At 46.7% G+C, this 16,266-nt stretch overlaps 1 protein-coding gene across 1 annotated transcript; it reads left to right on the top strand.

The window, feature by feature from the left end:
• Window positions 1-788: 788 nt before the first annotated feature.
• On the top strand, window positions 789-15,547 carry LOC148816438 (C-type lectin domain family 1 member A-like). The gene is made up of 8 exons (XM_088940124.1): window positions 789-984; window positions 1,529-1,618; window positions 2,603-2,761; window positions 9,233-9,381; window positions 9,539-9,648; window positions 10,598-10,756; window positions 14,079-14,221; window positions 15,447-15,547. Exons 1-8 carry the CDS (start codon window positions 882-884, stop codon window positions 15,545-15,547), a joined length of 1,014 nt encoding a protein of 337 aa, XP_088796250.1. The 5' UTR covers window positions 789-881.
• The last annotated feature ends 719 nt before the right edge of the window (window positions 15,548-16,266 follow it).

Raw genomic sequence — 16,266 nt, forward strand, 5'->3', positions numbered from 1 at the left:
AGTATTCTCTACTCAAGAGTCGGCACATTCACACTGCTATGTCCTGGGCTCTACTGTTCTTCCTGCTCTGGCCAGTCCAGTAAAATAATGACAGGCTGGAGGAACGGAGTCTCTTTAGTCTGAAGGGAGTGTCCCACACTGACAGGCTGGAGGAACTGAGTCTCTTTAGTCTGAAAGGTGTCCAGAACAGAAAGTATGAAGGAATCGAACCTTTAAGACTTGAACAGAGAAGACTATGATGGACACTTATACAAGTTATTTAAAATCCTCAAATGCATTAAGAAAATTAACTGAGCGAACATCCTCTGAATCAAGAGTGAAATACAGAAGGTATTGCAATCTTCTGTAATTAGAAACGAGAAGAACGTAGTGAAATAGATACAGTTTACCATTATTGAGTGAAGATGAGCATTGTTAATGCCTAAAATGAACAGCTTTTTTTCATTTACAGTTCCTAACATATTAAAATGAAACATTAATAATTTCACATTAAAGAGTGAAAGATATCTGCTTACCGGTCATGGTCAAACTGTATTCAGGATAGTGATGATTAACAGCTTTTTGAAATGTTACACTGTTGATAGTCCCATCTGCTTGCATAAAAGCCATACCTAGAAATAAAATGAGATACAAATCAGTGTAGATCTCATCTTCAGTCATATTGAATCTGCACCTTGCTTGGCAGAAGAGACTAGAGAGGAGAGACTGAATAAGAGAGGTGGACTTTTCTCTACTCCACATTGTGCGGTTCAGTGTCCTTCTGCACTGAAACAGAGAAGGAGGAGTTTTGAGTTCCTGTAATCTTTATAACTGACTCTATAACAGAGACTCAGTGTGAGTGTCAAGCTGTCTCTCTGGTCTCAGCTCATACAGTCAGATCTATGGATCCAGACAGCGTTTACACTGGGCTACAGAAACCAGCACAGGACATGTACGAGACTGTGACCAGGAGAGCAGAGAGAGAGCCAGGAGGAGAGCAAACCGGTAAGTATAGCGCTAATACTCTGATACACAGAGATGCTGACTGACACTCTGATACGTTTTAACAGCAACATACTGAAAAACTATTATATCAACCCCATAATACATTTTATACTAGTTCAGTAACACACTGTTATCCTGAAACACTAATATACTTCTACTGTAACTTTGATATCTAAGTTCATTAACGCTTATATAAAGTTATACTCCTATAGTAACGCACTGATATTATGTTACATTAACATTGATACACAGCTGTTGTAGCCTTAGTCCCTTGCAAAAAAATTCCACCCTCACTGTACAATTCCTGTTCTTAAATATTAGCCTCATTGCACATTACTTACGCATCCAAATAAGATACATCATTCCTTCTGTCGTTTCTGTTCTTAAGGCAAGAAGTCTTTATTGTGAAGGGTTTTCCACCTCTTTAAGTCCTTGTATGATGCTCTACAGCAGAGCTCCGCTCCAAACATGACACTTCGAAAGCACTATTTCCGTTCCAGACGAGTACTGTATGTATAACCTGTTCCGCCCTCTATCCTAGCAGTGCAGTGCTGGTGCAGGAGGGGTATCCTGATGGCTCTGGGTGTCACAGTGTGTGTCTTAGTGGTCACAGTCATTGCCCTGGGGACAGTCTGTAAGTCTCACGGCCACCGATGTCCACCGACGTCCTGTGTGTTTGTGTTCGACTATGCAGTATGTGAGTGAATATCAGACACTTTACTCAAATGAGAAGAGTCCTTCTAGCCCATTTGGTAAGGAGCAGCAAATTGATCCAGCGATCACAGCCAGCCAGAGTATTGGCTTCAACTTCGTGGCGGGGTAGCTGAACTCCATGCTCCCGCAAGCCTCAGTGCAAAGTGTTGCCTCCTAGCCTGATCAGAGGATCGCATCCAGACGTTTCCTGACAGAAGCCAGGGTGGCAGCTTCCACACAGCTCTGCTGCTGCACTTTCCAGCCGACGCACTGGGCAGAATGAGTCTCCCCATTCCTTTCCAGTTGGAGACTGTGCTGGCCAGCCGTCGTCTGTGAGCAGCGTGGGCGCTGGCTCGACACTGGCCCTTTGCGGTTCAGGCAGGAAGGGGTCACTCGAGCCCCTGTGGCGACGCCCAATCAGACGCGCTGTTGCAAGCAAGAGTATGGCTGTATCAGGCCAGATGGCCACTGTGGTCTGTAGGTTGAGGCCCTGTTGCCATAGTGACTTTCCTTTAGTGCCTGAGCTACATAACAGCGAGAGTTTGTGGTTTTACACTTGCAAGTCAAAACCAAGAAGCTTTCTTCAGCAGGTACAAGCCGGTCTCCAAATACTGTATTTCAGTAAAAATTTAACGGTCAATTAATAATCTACAATTCTCAATATTTTCTTAAGTTCACCCTCAAAAACGAAAAGCAGTAACATAAACAGGACATTAACAGGACATTAGAAAGGCAGTAGCTCTTATGTTCTTTCAGGCAAATATTAATGTAATTACATTTTGCGATCCTTAAATACATTGACAGGTATTCTTTTAGTGTACTGAATTGCATTGACACACAACGTGTTTGACCAGTAGATAATAGCTGAACGGGTGCAAGATGAGTGACCTGTGCTTTGTGGGGCGTGTGTGTGTGTGATCTGCAGTGTGGAAGACCAGCAGAGACTGCGAGATCCGCCTGAGGGAGAAGAACAGACAACTGGAGAGACTCGGGAATGAAACCGAGAGAAACAGGACTGAAACTCAGAGATATATTGAAGACCTGGAGTCAGTCTTCTGTGTGGACCCTTCTACTGGGGAGAGAAGTAAGTGTACAGTATGAATACACTGGGCAAGGAAGGATGACAGAGGACATCTGTCCAGAGGAGAGTCCTGAAGAGTCCCTGAGGCTCAGTCAGTATTAATCCAGGTGATTCCTGTGTGTCTCTCTGTCCAGAGGAGAGTCCTGATGAGTCCCTGAGGCTCAGTCAGTATTAATCCAGGTGATTCCTGTGTGTCTCTCTGTCCAGAGGAGAGTCCTGATGAGTCCCTGAGGCTCAGTCAGTATTAATCCAGGTGATTCCTGTGTGTCTGTCTGTACAGAGAGTCCTGATGAGTCCCTGAGGCTCAGTCAGTATTAATCCAGGTGATTCCTGTGTGTCTGTCTGTCCAGAGGAGAGTCCTGATGAGTCCCTGAGGCTCAGTCAGTATTAATCCAGGTGATTCCTGTGTGTCTGTCTGTCCAGAGGAGAGTCCTGATGAGTCCCTGAGGCTCAGTCAGTATTAATCCAGGTGATTCCTGTGTGTCTGTCTGTACAGAGGAGAGTCCTGATGAGTCCCTGAGGCTCAGTCAGTATTAATCCAGGTGATTCCTGTGTGTCTGTCTGTACAGAGGAGAGTCCTGAAGAGTCCCTGAGGCTCAGTCAGTATTAATCCAGGTGATTCCTGTGTGTCTGTCTGTACAGAGGAGAGTCCTGATGAGTCCCTGAGGCTCAGTCAGTATTAATCCAGGTGATTCCTGTGTGTCTGTCTGTACAGAGGAGAGTCCTGATGAGTCCCTGAGGCTCAGTCAGTATTAATCCAGGTGATTCCTGAGTGTCTGTCTGTCCAGAGGAGAGTCCTGATGAATCCCTGAGGCTCAGTCAGTATTAATCCAGGTGATTCCTGTGTGTCTGTCTGTACAGAGGAGAGTCCTGAGGAGTCCCTGAGGCTCAGTCAGTATTAATCCAGGTGATTCCTGTGTGTCTGTCTGTACAGAGGAGAGTCCTGATGAGTCCCTGAGGCTCAGTCAGTATTAATCCAGGTGATTCCTGTGTGTCTGTCTGTACAGAGGAGAGTCCTGATGAGTCCCTGAGGCTCAGTCAGTATTAATCCAGGTGATTCCTGTGTGTCTGTCTGTACAGAGGAGAGTCCTGATGAGTCCCTGAGGCTCAGTCAGTATTAATCCAGGTGATTCCTGTGTGTCTGTCTGTCCAGAGGAGAGTCCTGAGGAATCCCTGAGGCTCAGTCAGTATTAATCCAGGTGATTCCTGTGTGTCTGTCTGTACAGAGGAGAGTCCTGATGAGTCCCTGAGGCTCAGTCAGTATTAATCCAGGTGATTCCTGTGTGTCTGTCTGTCCAGAGGAGAGTCCTGATGAATCCCTGTGGCTCAGTCAGTATTAATCCAGGTGATTCCTGTGTGTCTGTCTGTACAGAGGAGAGTCCTGATGAGTCCCTGAGGCTCAGTCAGTATTAATCCAGGTGATTCCTGTGTGTCTGTCTGTACAGAGGAGAGTCCTGATGAGTCCCTGAGGCTCAGTCAGTATTAATCCAGGTGATTCCTGTGTGTCTATCTGTACAGAGGAGAGTCCTGATGAATCCCTGAGGCTCAGTCAGTATTAATCCAGGTGATTCCTGTGTGTCTGTCTGTACAGAGGAGAGTCCTGATGAGTCCCTGAGGCTCAGTCAGTATTAATCCAGGTGATTCCTGTGTGTCTGTCTGTACAGAGGAGAGTCCTGATGAGTCCCTGTGGCTCAGTCAGTATTAATCCAGGTGATTCCTGTGTGTCTGTCTGTACAGAGGAGAGTCCTGATGAGTCCCTGAGGCTCAGTCAGTATTAATCCAGGTGATTCCTGTGTGTCTGTCTGTACAGAGGAGAGTCCTGATGAATCCCTGAGGCTCAGTCAGTATTAATCCAGGTGATTCCTGTGTGTCTGTCTGTACAGAGGAGAGTCCTGAGGAATCCCTGAGGCTCAGTCAGTATTAATCCAGGTGATTCCTGTGTGTCTGTCTGTACAGAGGAGAGTCCTGATGAGTCCCTGAGGCTCAGTCAGTATTAATCCAGGTGATTCCTGTGTGTCTGTCTGTACAGAGGAGAGTCCTGATGAGTCCCTGAGGCTCAGTCAGTATTAATCCAGGTGATTCCCGTGTGTCTGTCTGTACAGAGGAGAGTCCTGATGAGTCCCTGTGGCTCAGTCAGTATTAATCCAGGTGATTCCTGTGTGTCTGTCTGTCCAGAGGAGAGTCCTGAGGAATCCCTGAGGCTCAGTCAGTATTAATCCAGGTGATTCCTGTGTGTCTGTCTGTACAGAGGAGAGTCCTGATGAGTCCCTGAGGCTCAGTCAGTATTAATCCAGGTGATTCCTGTGTGTCTGTCTGTACAGAGAGTCCTGATGAGTCCCTGAGGCTCAGTCAGTATTAATCCAGGTGATTCCTGTGTGTCTGTCTGTACAGAGGAGAGTCCTGATGAGTCCCTGAGGCTCAGTCAGTATTAATCCAGGTGATTCCTGTGTGTCTGTCTGTCCAGAGGAGAGTCCTGATGAGTCCCTGAGGCTCAGTCAGTATTAATCCAGGTGATTCCTGTGTGTCTGTCTGTCCAGAGGAGAGTCCTGATGAGTCCCTGAGGCTCAGTCAGTATTAATCCAGGTGATTCCTGTGTGTCTGTCTGTACAGAGGAGAGTCCTGATGAGTCCCTGAGGCTCAGTCAGTATTAATCCAGGTGATTCCTGTGTGTCTGTCTGTCCAGAGGAGAGTCCTGATGAGTCCCTGAGGCTCAGTCAGTATTAATCCAGGTGATTCCCGTGTGTCTGTCTGTACAGAGGAGAGTCCTGATGAGTCCCTGAGGCTCAGTCAGTATTAATCCAGGTGATTCCTGTGTGTCTGTCTGTCCAGAGGAGAGTCCTGATGAGTCCCTGAGGCTCAGTCAGTATTAATCCAGGTGATTCCTGTGTGTCTGTCTGTACAGAGGAGAGTCCTGATGAGTCCCTGAGGCTCAGTCAGTATTAATCCAGGTGATTCCCGTGTGTCTGTCTGTACAGAGGAGAGTCCTGATGAGTCCCTGAGGCTCAGTCAGTATTAATCCAGGTGATTCCTGTGTGTCTGTCTGTCCAGAGGAGAGTCCTGATGAGTCCCTGAGGCTCAGTCAGTATTAATCCAGGTGATTCCTGTGTGTCTGTCTGTACAGAGGAGAGTCCTGAGGAATCCCTGAGGCTCAGTCAGTATTAATCCAGGTGATTCCTGTGTGTCTGTCTGTACAGAGGAGAGTCCTGATGAGTCCCTGAGGCTCAGTCAGTATTAATCCAGGTGATTCCTGTGTGTCTGTCTGTACAGAGGAGAGTCCTGATGAGTCCCTGAGGCTCAGTCAGTATTAATCCAGGTGATTCCTGTGTGTCTGTCTGTACAGAGAGTCCTGATGAGTCCCTGAGGCTCAGTCAGTATTAATCCAGGTGATTCCTGTGTGTCTGTCTGTACAGAGGAGAGTCCTGATGAGTCCCTGAGGCTCAGTCAGTATTAATCCAGGTGATTCCTGTGTGTTTGTCTGTCCAGAGGAGAGTCCTGATGAATCCCTGAGGCTCAGTCAGTATTAATCCAGGTGATTCCTGTGTGTCTGTCTGTCCAGAGGAGAGTCCTGATGAGTCCCTGAGGCTCAGTCAGTATTAATCCAGGTGATTCCTATGTGTCTGTCTGTCCAGAGGAGAGTCCTGATGAGTCCCTGAGGCTCAGTCAGTATTAATCCAGGTGATTCCTGTGTGTCTGTCTGTACAGAGGAGAGTCCTGATGAGTCCCTGTGGCTCAGTCAGTATTAATCCAGGTGATTCCTGTGTGTCTGTCTGTACAGAGGAGAGTCCTGAGGAATCCCTGAGGCTCAGTCAGTATTAATCCAGGTGATTCCCGTGTGTCTGTCTGTACAGAGGAGAGTCCTGATGAGTCCCTGTGGCTCAGTCAGTATTAATCCAGGTGATTCCTGTGTGTCTGTCTGTACAGAGGAGAGGCCTGATGAGTCCCTGAGGCTCAGTCAGTATTAATCCAGGTGATTCCTGTGTGTCTGTCTGTCCAGAGGAGAGTCCTGATGAGTCCCTGAGGCTCAGTCAGTATTAATCCAGGTGATTCCTGTGTGTCTGTCTGTCCAGAGGAGAGTCCTGATGAGTCCCTGAGGCTCAGTCAGTATTAATCCAGGTGATTCCTGTGTGTCTGTCTGTACAGAGGAGAGTCCTGATGAGTCCCTGAGGCTCAGTCAGTATTAATCCAGGTGATTCCTGTGTGTCTGTCTGTACAGAGGAGAGTCCTGAGGAGTCCCTGAGGCTCAGTCAGTATTAATCCAGGTGATTCCTGTGTGTCTGTCTGTACAGAGGAGAGTCCTGATGAGTCCCTGAGGCTCAGTCAGTATTAATCCAGGTGATTCCTGTGTGTCTGTCTGTACAGAGGAGAGTCCTGATGAGTCCCTGAGGCTCAGTCAGTATTAATCCAGGTGATTCCTGTGTGTTTGTCTGTCCAGAGGAGAGTCCTGATGAGTCCCTGAGGCTCAGTCAGTATTAATCCAGGTGATTCCTGTGTGTCTGTCTGTCCAGAGGAGAGTCCTGAGGAATCCCTGAGGCTCAGTCAGTATTAATCCAGGTGATTCCTGTGTGTCTGTCTGTACAGAGGAGAGTCCTGATGAATCCCTGAGGCTCAGTCAGTATTAATCCAGGTGATTCCCGTGTGTCTGTCTGTACAGAGGAGAGTCCTGATGAATCCCTGAGGCTCAGTCAGTATTAATCCAGGTGATTCCTGTGTGTCTGTCTGTACAGAGGAGAGTCCTGATGAGTCCCTGAGGCTCAGTCAGTATTAATCCAGGTGATTCCTGTGTGTCTGTCTGTACAGAGGAGAGTCCTGATGAGTCCCTGAGGCTCAGTCAGTATTAATCCAGGTGATTCCTGTGTGTCTGTCTGTACAGAGGAGAGTCCTGATGAGTCCCTGAGGCTCAGTCAGTATTAATCCAGGTGATTCCTGTGTGTCTGTCTGTCCAGAGGAGAGTCCTGAGGAATCCCTGAGGCTCAGTCAGTATTAATCCAGGTGATTCCTGTGTGTTTGTCTGTCCAGAGGAGAGTCCTGATGAGTCCCTGAGGCTCAGTCAGTATTAATCCAGGTGATTCCTGTGTGTCTGTCTGTCCAGAGGAGAGTCCTGATGAGTCCCTGAGGCTCAGTCAGTATTAATCCAGGTGATTCCTGTGTGTCTGTCTGTCCAGAGGAGAGTCCTGAGGAATCCCTGAGGCTCAGTCAGTATTAATCCAGGTGATTCCTGTGTGTCTGTCTGTACAGAGGAGAGTCCTGATGAATCCCTGAGGCTCAGTCAGTATTAATCCAGGTGATTCCCGTGTGTCTGTCTGTACAGAGGAGAGTCCTGATGAATCCCTGAGGCTCAGTCAGTATTAATCCAGGTGATTCCTGTGTGTCTGTCTGTACAGAGGAGAGTCCTGATGAGTCCCTGAGGCTCAGTCAGTATTAATCCAGGTGATTCCTGTGTGTCTGTCTGTCCAGAGGAGAGTCCTGATGAGTCCCTGAGGCTCAGTCAGTATTAATCCAGGTGATTCCTGTGTCTGTCTGTACAGAGGAGAGTCCTGATGAATCCCTGAGGCTCAGTCAGTATTAATCCAGGTGATTCCTGTGTGTCTGTCTGTACAGAGGAGAGTCCTGATGAGTCCCTGAGGCTCAGTCAGTATTAATCCAGGTGATTCCTGTGTGTCTGTCTGTCCAGAGGAGAGTCCTGATGAGTCCCTGAGGCTCAGTCAGTATTAATCCAGGTGATTCCTGTGTGTCTGTCTGTACAGAGGAGAGTCCTGATGAATCCCTGAGGCTCAGTCAGTATTAATCCAGGTGATTCCTGTGTGTCTGTCTGTACAGAGGAGAGTCCTGATGAGTCCCTGTGGCTCAGTCAGTATTAATCCAGGTGATTCCTGTGTGTCTGTCTGTACAGAGGAGAGTCCTGATGAGTCCCTGTGGCTCAGTCAGTATTAATCCAGGTGATTCCTGTGTGTCTGTCTGTACAGAGGAGAGTCCTGAGGAATCCCTGAGGCTCAGTCAGTATTAATCCAGGTGATTCCTGTGTGTCTGTCTGTACAGAGGAGAGTCCTGATGAGTCCCTGAGGCTCAGTCAGTATTAATCCAGGTGATTCCTGTGTGTCTGTCTGTCCAGAGGAGAGTCCTGATGAATCCCTGAGGCTCAGTCAGTATTAATCCAGGTGATTCCTGTGTGTCTGTCTGTACAGAGGAGAGTCCTGATGAGTCCCTGTGGCTCAGTCAGTATTAATCCAGGTGATTCCTGTGTGTCTGTCTGTACAGAGGAGAGTCCTGATGAGTCCCTGAGGCTCAGTCAGTATTAATCCAGGTGATTCCTGTGTGTCTGTCTGTACAGAGGAGAGTCCTGATGAGTCCCTGAGGCTCAGTCAGTATTAATCCAGGTGATTCCTGTGTGTCTGTCTGTACAGAGGAGAGTCCTGATGAGTCCCTGAGGCTCAGTCAGTATTAATCCAGGTGATTCCTGTGTGTCTGTCTGTACAGAGCAGCAGTGCTGTCCAGTGGGATGGAAGGAGGGAGACTGTGGAAGATGTTACTACATCTCTACTGAGCGAAGATTCTGGGAGTCTGCAAATCAGTTCTGCTCGTCAGTGGAAGCTCATCTGGTAGAAATTGAAAACAAGAGAGAACTGGTAAGATCCTACACTGCAGCATCACTGCTGTCCTCAGAAAGAGGGAAGGGGCAGAGGGACACAGAGAGTCCCATGAGATTCGGAGGGAAAGGGAAGGGTGCAAAACAGCACATGTCTGGAATCAGTGATGCAGGACCTGCACTGTGTGTCTCTCCAGAGGGTTCTCAACGGTCTAGTGCAAACCTACGACTATTGGACTGGCCTGAGCAGGAAGGACAGGGGAGCGGCATGGAGCTGGGTCACAGGTGGAGCCCTGAACACAGCCGTGTAAGTGAGCCCAAGCGTCAGTGTCATCACTGACCTTATTTTTGCCATTATCATTGTTCAGCGGTCAAGAGGTGACAGCTGATTAGTGAGCTTTATTGGGGACGTTTCCTTGACATCCATCTGCCAGAACCCCAGGACACCCCCAATTCTAAACGGTACCTGGATGAAGATAGGGTGGAGGGAGGGAGGGATGCGCAGACAAAGTGTGCAAGCGTTTCTGCAAGTAGCAGGATTTTTATGTGCAGAGAAGAGGAAACGGGAGAGGTTAGGGCTTGACCTCCTGCTGAACGCTTAAAACTCGTGTCTCATCACAGGCGCTCCCCAGGTTGCACAACAAATTCAACTCTAATTAAATGCCCCACACGTAACGTAATTTGTTCAGATTCTGGAAATGTACAGTATATGGATATGTATCTGTATCTTTGAACTGCCTACCACTGCATAGCCCTGTTTTTAGCAAATTGTTTATTTCTGTAAAATCACTTTCCTAAACACTTTATCTAGTTCAGGGTTGCGAGGGAGAAGGAGTCTATCCCAGCAAGCAATGGGCACAAGGGAGGGTACACCCTGGACAGGACGCCAGTCCATCACAGGGTAGACACATACAAAGACAGACACACACACACACATGCACAAAACAGGGCTAATCTTTAGAAGCCAATGAACCTACCAGTATGTTTTTGGACTGTGGGAGGAAATTGGATGCCAAGAGTGTTTTTATATCGCAAGATGCGTTCGCATGAGATGCTAAGCAGGGCAGGAAATGGGACAGGAGCGTGCTAAGATAAATAGAAAATAGGAAACGCGCCCATGGCTCACAATTGAATCAGTTCTGTGAAATTGTATCTTGGGAAGCGCTCCTCAGAAATGGGCTCTTGCGCGGGTGTCGGGGATGTCGGTGGTGTGAGGCTGTCTGCTCCGGTGACCCCGTTCTCTCTTCCGGCCGCAGAGTCGCCGTCAGCGAGAGCCACAGCGGGGGCAACTGCGTCGCAGCGTTCCGGGGCTCAGACAAGGTCTATCTGTACTCGGCCACTTGCACGCAGCCCTACCAGTGGAGCCCGAGAGAGTGCGGGCGATCGGAGAGGCAAGGGACAGTCTGGGCAAAGGGGTCAGTCCCGACAACCGTGGGCGGTATTAAAAGCAAGCATGCGAGAACTAAAACTACCGACTACTCGATCAACCATTATTTAATCTTAATTCCACTTTATTCCAGTACGACAAACAGAAGGCTTACAGAACAATGCTTGTCGGGATTGTACAGATTTCTCACAGTTGCGTTTCCTTTCCCGGGCAAAGAGACTGACTAGACCTGAAGTGGCACAGGCTGAAATCAGCGTCTGGAAAAGCTCAGGTCTCCTGGGGACCTCCAAGCGCAAACAGGGATCTTCCTCCGTGTGTTTCTTGTGGAAACAGGAAAGGGAACGCGGAGGCGAGGAACTCAGCCTCGACCGCCATCTCCTCCCCGATTGGCGGCTTCCAAAACTGCTGGCTTCTGGGAAAAAAAAAGACTGCATGGTGTTGAAAAAGCCGACCCCTCATTTTCAAACAACCAAACGTTCTTTTTAAGAAACCAATGATTTGATTTCTTCTTATCAATGAGGATCAGGGGAGTATTATGTCTTAATGTGTATGTATGCGTGTTAAATGCCTTGGAGCAAGTCTGCTGGAGATCAAGAGAATCTGGAATGTGCATAATCAGCGTTAAATCCTTGCTGCGAGAGCACCATTGCAAAGCCTGGTGCTGTAGTTCGTAAAGCCCCGACCAACATTAAGGGCCTTGATGATGGCAGAAGATGGGGGGTGACTTTAACAGTAAGCAAGACCAGGGGACTATCTCAACCCAGGAGGAAGTCTGTTGCACCCAGTGTGTCTATTGCTTTTGCACTGGCCATACAGACACTTAACATTGAGAGCTCTTGACACAAGTCAGGCAGGTGCAATAGTGTTCAAAAAGTGAAACAGAGTTTTCTAGATATTTGTTGCTTCTGTTCTCATCTGTGTTTCTGTGGGAACATGCTCTACCTGATGGATTACATTACATCCCTTTCAATACAGGGTTGTTTGTGCTGGGATTAATTAATTAATATTAAATAAATGATTAATAAATACATGACATATACCACTCCTTAACACTGCTTGCTGTTTTATATCACAGATACCTTTGCATATACAGTAGCATGCATAATGTAAATATTTATTTTAAAAAGAGTCATGGTTACTTGAAATTGTTTTTAGAGACAAGTTAGTGTGTGACTTGCTGTTTGACATCGACTTTTCTCTGTTTGCACGGACTGGCTTATTTGTGAGCTAAATTAACACTAATTTCCTGTTTGTGTGCTTGTGTAGCTGCACAACCACAAATAGCTTTAAAAAACCCATGTAGGGCAGCACAAAAGAATGACATGATCTTTCAAGAGACATGTGAAAATCCTACAGCAACTCTGGTGAGAATCATTCTTCAGCTTGACGGCTCTTAGCCAGCAGCCTGGTACCGAAGGAATTACAAAATTACACTGAAGGAATTAAGTGTAATAGCAACAAGGCGATTCCTGTTTTTCAAACCAGATTGTAATGAATATCATTTCACCTTTTAATAATCGGTGGCTGCATGCTGCACAGCTGTGAGGTCTAGAGCTTGATCAGTTTTGAATTAACATGCAGGAAGGTAGCAGAGTCCAAGGGACAAGAAAAGTGAGCTGTGTATATGTGCTGGATACAGTTAATTCTCTCCGTGTTCTTTTCCTGGTAGACTCTAAGACTTTCGACTACAGTTAGATATGCCAGGATCTTCCAATCCTCTCTTTCCTTCTGCTCTTTCTGAAAGTGAGCCAGGCTGAATTGTACTGCTCATGGATCAGCACAGCCCTAATGATATGTGAGTAATTCCAGTGCAATAACGAAGCAGGATTCAGGTATTGTATAATAACTGAGTTTTCACATGAGACTCAAGGGCCAGACTTCATCTTCATGAAGCTCTCGCTCCAGGTTCTGCTGAAGGCAGGTAAGTGCTCTGTTTTTTTTGGTCAAAATTTTAAAACATGAATCTGAATTGCGTTTCATCTAAATTTGCCCCTTAAAAGCAAAGTCCTCGCTGCACTGAAATAGTCAAGAATTAAAACCTGATGTGCTTTAGATGCAGCAATCCTCTGCGAGATTATAGAACAAGGCATGAGGGCTTGTTGGTGGAGCATTTTTTCTGTCTCTGTTAGCAAGACTGGACTAGAGAGAGAGGAACAGTCAAGTATTAACACAGGCTGTGAAAGGACAAACTGTGCTAAGAAAAGAGCGACAGGGTCAGTCATGCACACTAACTGCCTGGCCACTGTAGTACGTTAATGTGGCTTTCAAGAAGAGAGACTGGATATGGCTAATATCAGCAGTATTACTGCATGGTACAGTGACAGCTGAACAACTGTTAAACTGCAGCAGACAGACATTATCACAGTGATCCAGTGCAGCAGAGAGACAGTATCACAGTGATCCAGTGCAGCAGAGAGACAGTATCACAGTGATCCAGTGCAGCAGAGAGACAGTATCATACTGTTACAGTGGAGCAGACAATATCAGCAGTCCATTAACAGAACAATGAGAGGTAGAAAGCTTTGAGGTGCTGGTATTATCGCTGGTATTATCACGCAGAAGTGCCTCTTAGCAACAGAGATCCACAGAGGTCACGTGACTTCGCACTTTGAGAGGAGTCGTCACTAAAGCTGACCACTGAATATTAAAAACACTTCTGTCTGTGCTGCGGTCGAAGGTGCAGTTCTGCTTTTTTTAAAAATAAGTTGCACATCAGAGCTGTGAGCAAGCACACATCTGTTAAAAAAGTTCTTGCATCAAAGGCTTTCTGAGAGAATGTCACAGTAATGCACAACATCCTAACAGTGCAGAGAGTAAGTGACCCATTAAAATGACAGCTAGACACTCACACTGAGTCTGTGTCATCGAGACAGCTGGACACTCACACTGAGTCTCTGTCAGTGAGACAGCTGGACACTGAGACACACTGAGTCTGTGTCATTGAGACAGCTGGACACTCACACTGAGTCTCTGTCAGTGAGACAGCTGGACACTGAGACACACTGAGTCTGTGTCATTGAGACAGCTGGACACTCACACTGAGTCTCTGTCAGTGAGACAGCTGGACACTCACACTGAGTCTCTGTCAATGAGACAGCTGGACACTGTGACACACTGAGTCTCTGGCAGTGGCATACTGACACTGACTGACTGGACACTGTGATACAGAACCCATGAAATATGCCCTTGCATTCTATGTCATTCTGCCCTGTTTCCCTTTTTCTCTATCTGATTTTATCTCTTTGAAAGAGTGAGAGAAAGAGATTAACATGTACAACAACACAGGAACTGAGACAACTCCTCCTCTTCCTCTTTTGGTTTTTGTGAATTTATCTCTCTGGCTGTTTCAGTGTGCAGGGAAGCACAGAAGGAAAGAAAGAGGTTTTGGCTGAAGACAAGATCTACAATGAAGGTCTTCAGAGCCCAGGGACACATGATCCTGCAGTTAGCTCTCCTCCAGCACAGTCGGAACCCCTGTCTCCTTTCCTCCACAGTAAGTTACACTGTGATGCTGTCTGTCTGCTGCACTGGAGCACTGTGATGCTGTCTGTCTGCTGCACTGGAGCACTGTGATGCTGTCTGTCTGCTGTACTAGAAAACTGATGTTTTCTGTGTACTATACTATAATACTGTGATACTGTCTATTTTAAGGTCTGTTACAGTTTTGTCACTGATTCTGCTGTGTACTGTAATAGTGCTTTCACTGTCTGCTATTCATCTCATAGTTATTCTGCAATACTGCAATGCTGCTCTTGCAGCTTGTCAACCCCAGTTCAGATGTCCTTACACGCGATATTTGTGTAATTGTTTAGATTTCAGAATCAGATTCTAGCAGTTAACTACCTATTTCGTCTTCTAGCCTTTATGCAGCAAATTCCTGCCATTCAGATGACATCTGGAGTTCACGGAAAGAAACAATTGTCCTGATACTTTCCTTCTTCTTTTAGGGAAGGACTGAGTCTGTAGGCAGCTGCTGTACATTTTTAGGAGGTGAAGAAGTTTTGATGGCACTCATGAGCACAACGAGTTACAGTTTGTTTTCTTGATGACATTCGTTTATGTGTGTCTGCGTGGCTACAGTTCTGAGTGCATTTTGATGGGGATCTCTACACAGCAATGAGCACTCACAGGTCACACAATTGCTTGCCTCCTATGTTATTGAAAATGAAATGCATCTCTTTAAAAATATTCAGAAATACTCTTCTGAAGCCCCACCTTCTGTGCAAAAAGAAGCTATTGCTGATGACGAGCAGATGATTTTTAGACCGTGTTCATGTGCTCAGCACGAGAAAGTAGAACAACAGATGCACACAGATATCAGGGCTGGTGTAGGTCACAAGGTGGCCTTTCAAAAGTGATCATGTTCCATAGAATTGTTTATCACAGTAAGTTCTACAATGCCTACTCCTTATTCCCGCAAGGAAGTAATTGGGCATTGTACTCATGGGTCTACACTCTCTTAAGAAAGAAAGCCTGTATGTTGTCTTTTTACAGTGTTTCATCTACTGAGCTCTTCTAGAGGAATTGTAATGGAGTTTATAACAAAAGTTCGGGAGGGATGACAACAACCAAGCTCAATCAGACTCAGCTGTCAGTAATTAGCAATCGCTCCTGACAATCCATTCCTCTCCCAAACGCTATAAATACCTACGAGAGCCCCATCTCTCTCTCTCGCGTGTCTCTTGCATCTCACCTTCACCCCATCTCCACCTCTGCAGCTGCCCCTTGCTCATCCTGCAGGGGGATCCTGGTCTCCTTGTCCTCGGGCCGGGAGGCCAGCCCTCAGCCAAGCAGATTAAGCCACAATTTCGCTCCATGACGCTTTCATCTTGGGTGTTGTCATTCCTAGTGAATGATGGTCATCAGAGCCAGTATACCACTGGTAAACTGACCTATGATTGATGTTACAAATTTAGGGTACAGGCAGATACTGGGGAACAGCACGGGGGCCCAGGGATTACCACTACTACGTCACAGCTCCTGGGTCTGAGCACTTCGGTGTCTATGTCAAAGTGTCATGATGAGAGACGTGGAGAGTCATGATGACCAGGATGATGATGATGAATACTACTACCACTAATAATAATAATAATTGCTTACACTTATATAGCGCTTTTCTGGACACTCCACTCAAAGCTCTTTACAGGTAATGGGGATCCCCTCCACCACCACCAGTGTGCAGCCCCACCTGGATGATGCACCAGTATGCTCCCCACACACCAGCTCTTAGTGGGGAGGAGAGCAGCGTTCCACCCACTTTCGCAGTGCTTTCTTGTACAACAGTGTGCAACAGATTTTACCAGGATTTACGAAGAGTATGTTTTCATTAGGAGAACATCCAGAGCCACAATCCTATAGCTATGGGGTCATCTGATAAAACGTTAAGCAGCCATCAGCCACCAGAGGGCAGAATTTGAAACTCTCTTGTCTTTATTGTCTCGTGTCTTTATTGCCTCTTGAAGTGAAGATCTCAACACTATGAACACTTAATGGATCACAGACATTTTCACCACAAGAAAACGTAAAACTAATAGTTGT

Source organism: Atractosteus spatula, chromosome 22, assembly GCF_055471065.1.
Source record: "Atractosteus spatula isolate fAtrSpa1 chromosome 22, fAtrSpa1.hap1, whole genome shotgun sequence".
NCBI lineage: Eukaryota > Metazoa > Chordata > Actinopteri > Semionotiformes > Lepisosteidae > Atractosteus > Atractosteus spatula.

Coding starts and splice junctions, on each gene's coding strand:
- LOC148816438 (XM_088940124.1), top strand. CDS start 882: ATGGATCCAGACAGCGTTTACACTGGGCTACAGAAACCAGCACAGGAC. Junction 9,382..9,538: donor TTGAAAACAAGAGAGAACTG/GTAAGATCCTAC, acceptor GTGTCTCTCCAG/AGGGTTCTCAACGGTCTAGT. Junction 14,222..15,446: donor CCTGTCTCCTTTCCTCCACA/GTAAGTTACACT, acceptor CCACCTCTGCAG/CTGCCCCTTGCTCATCCTGC.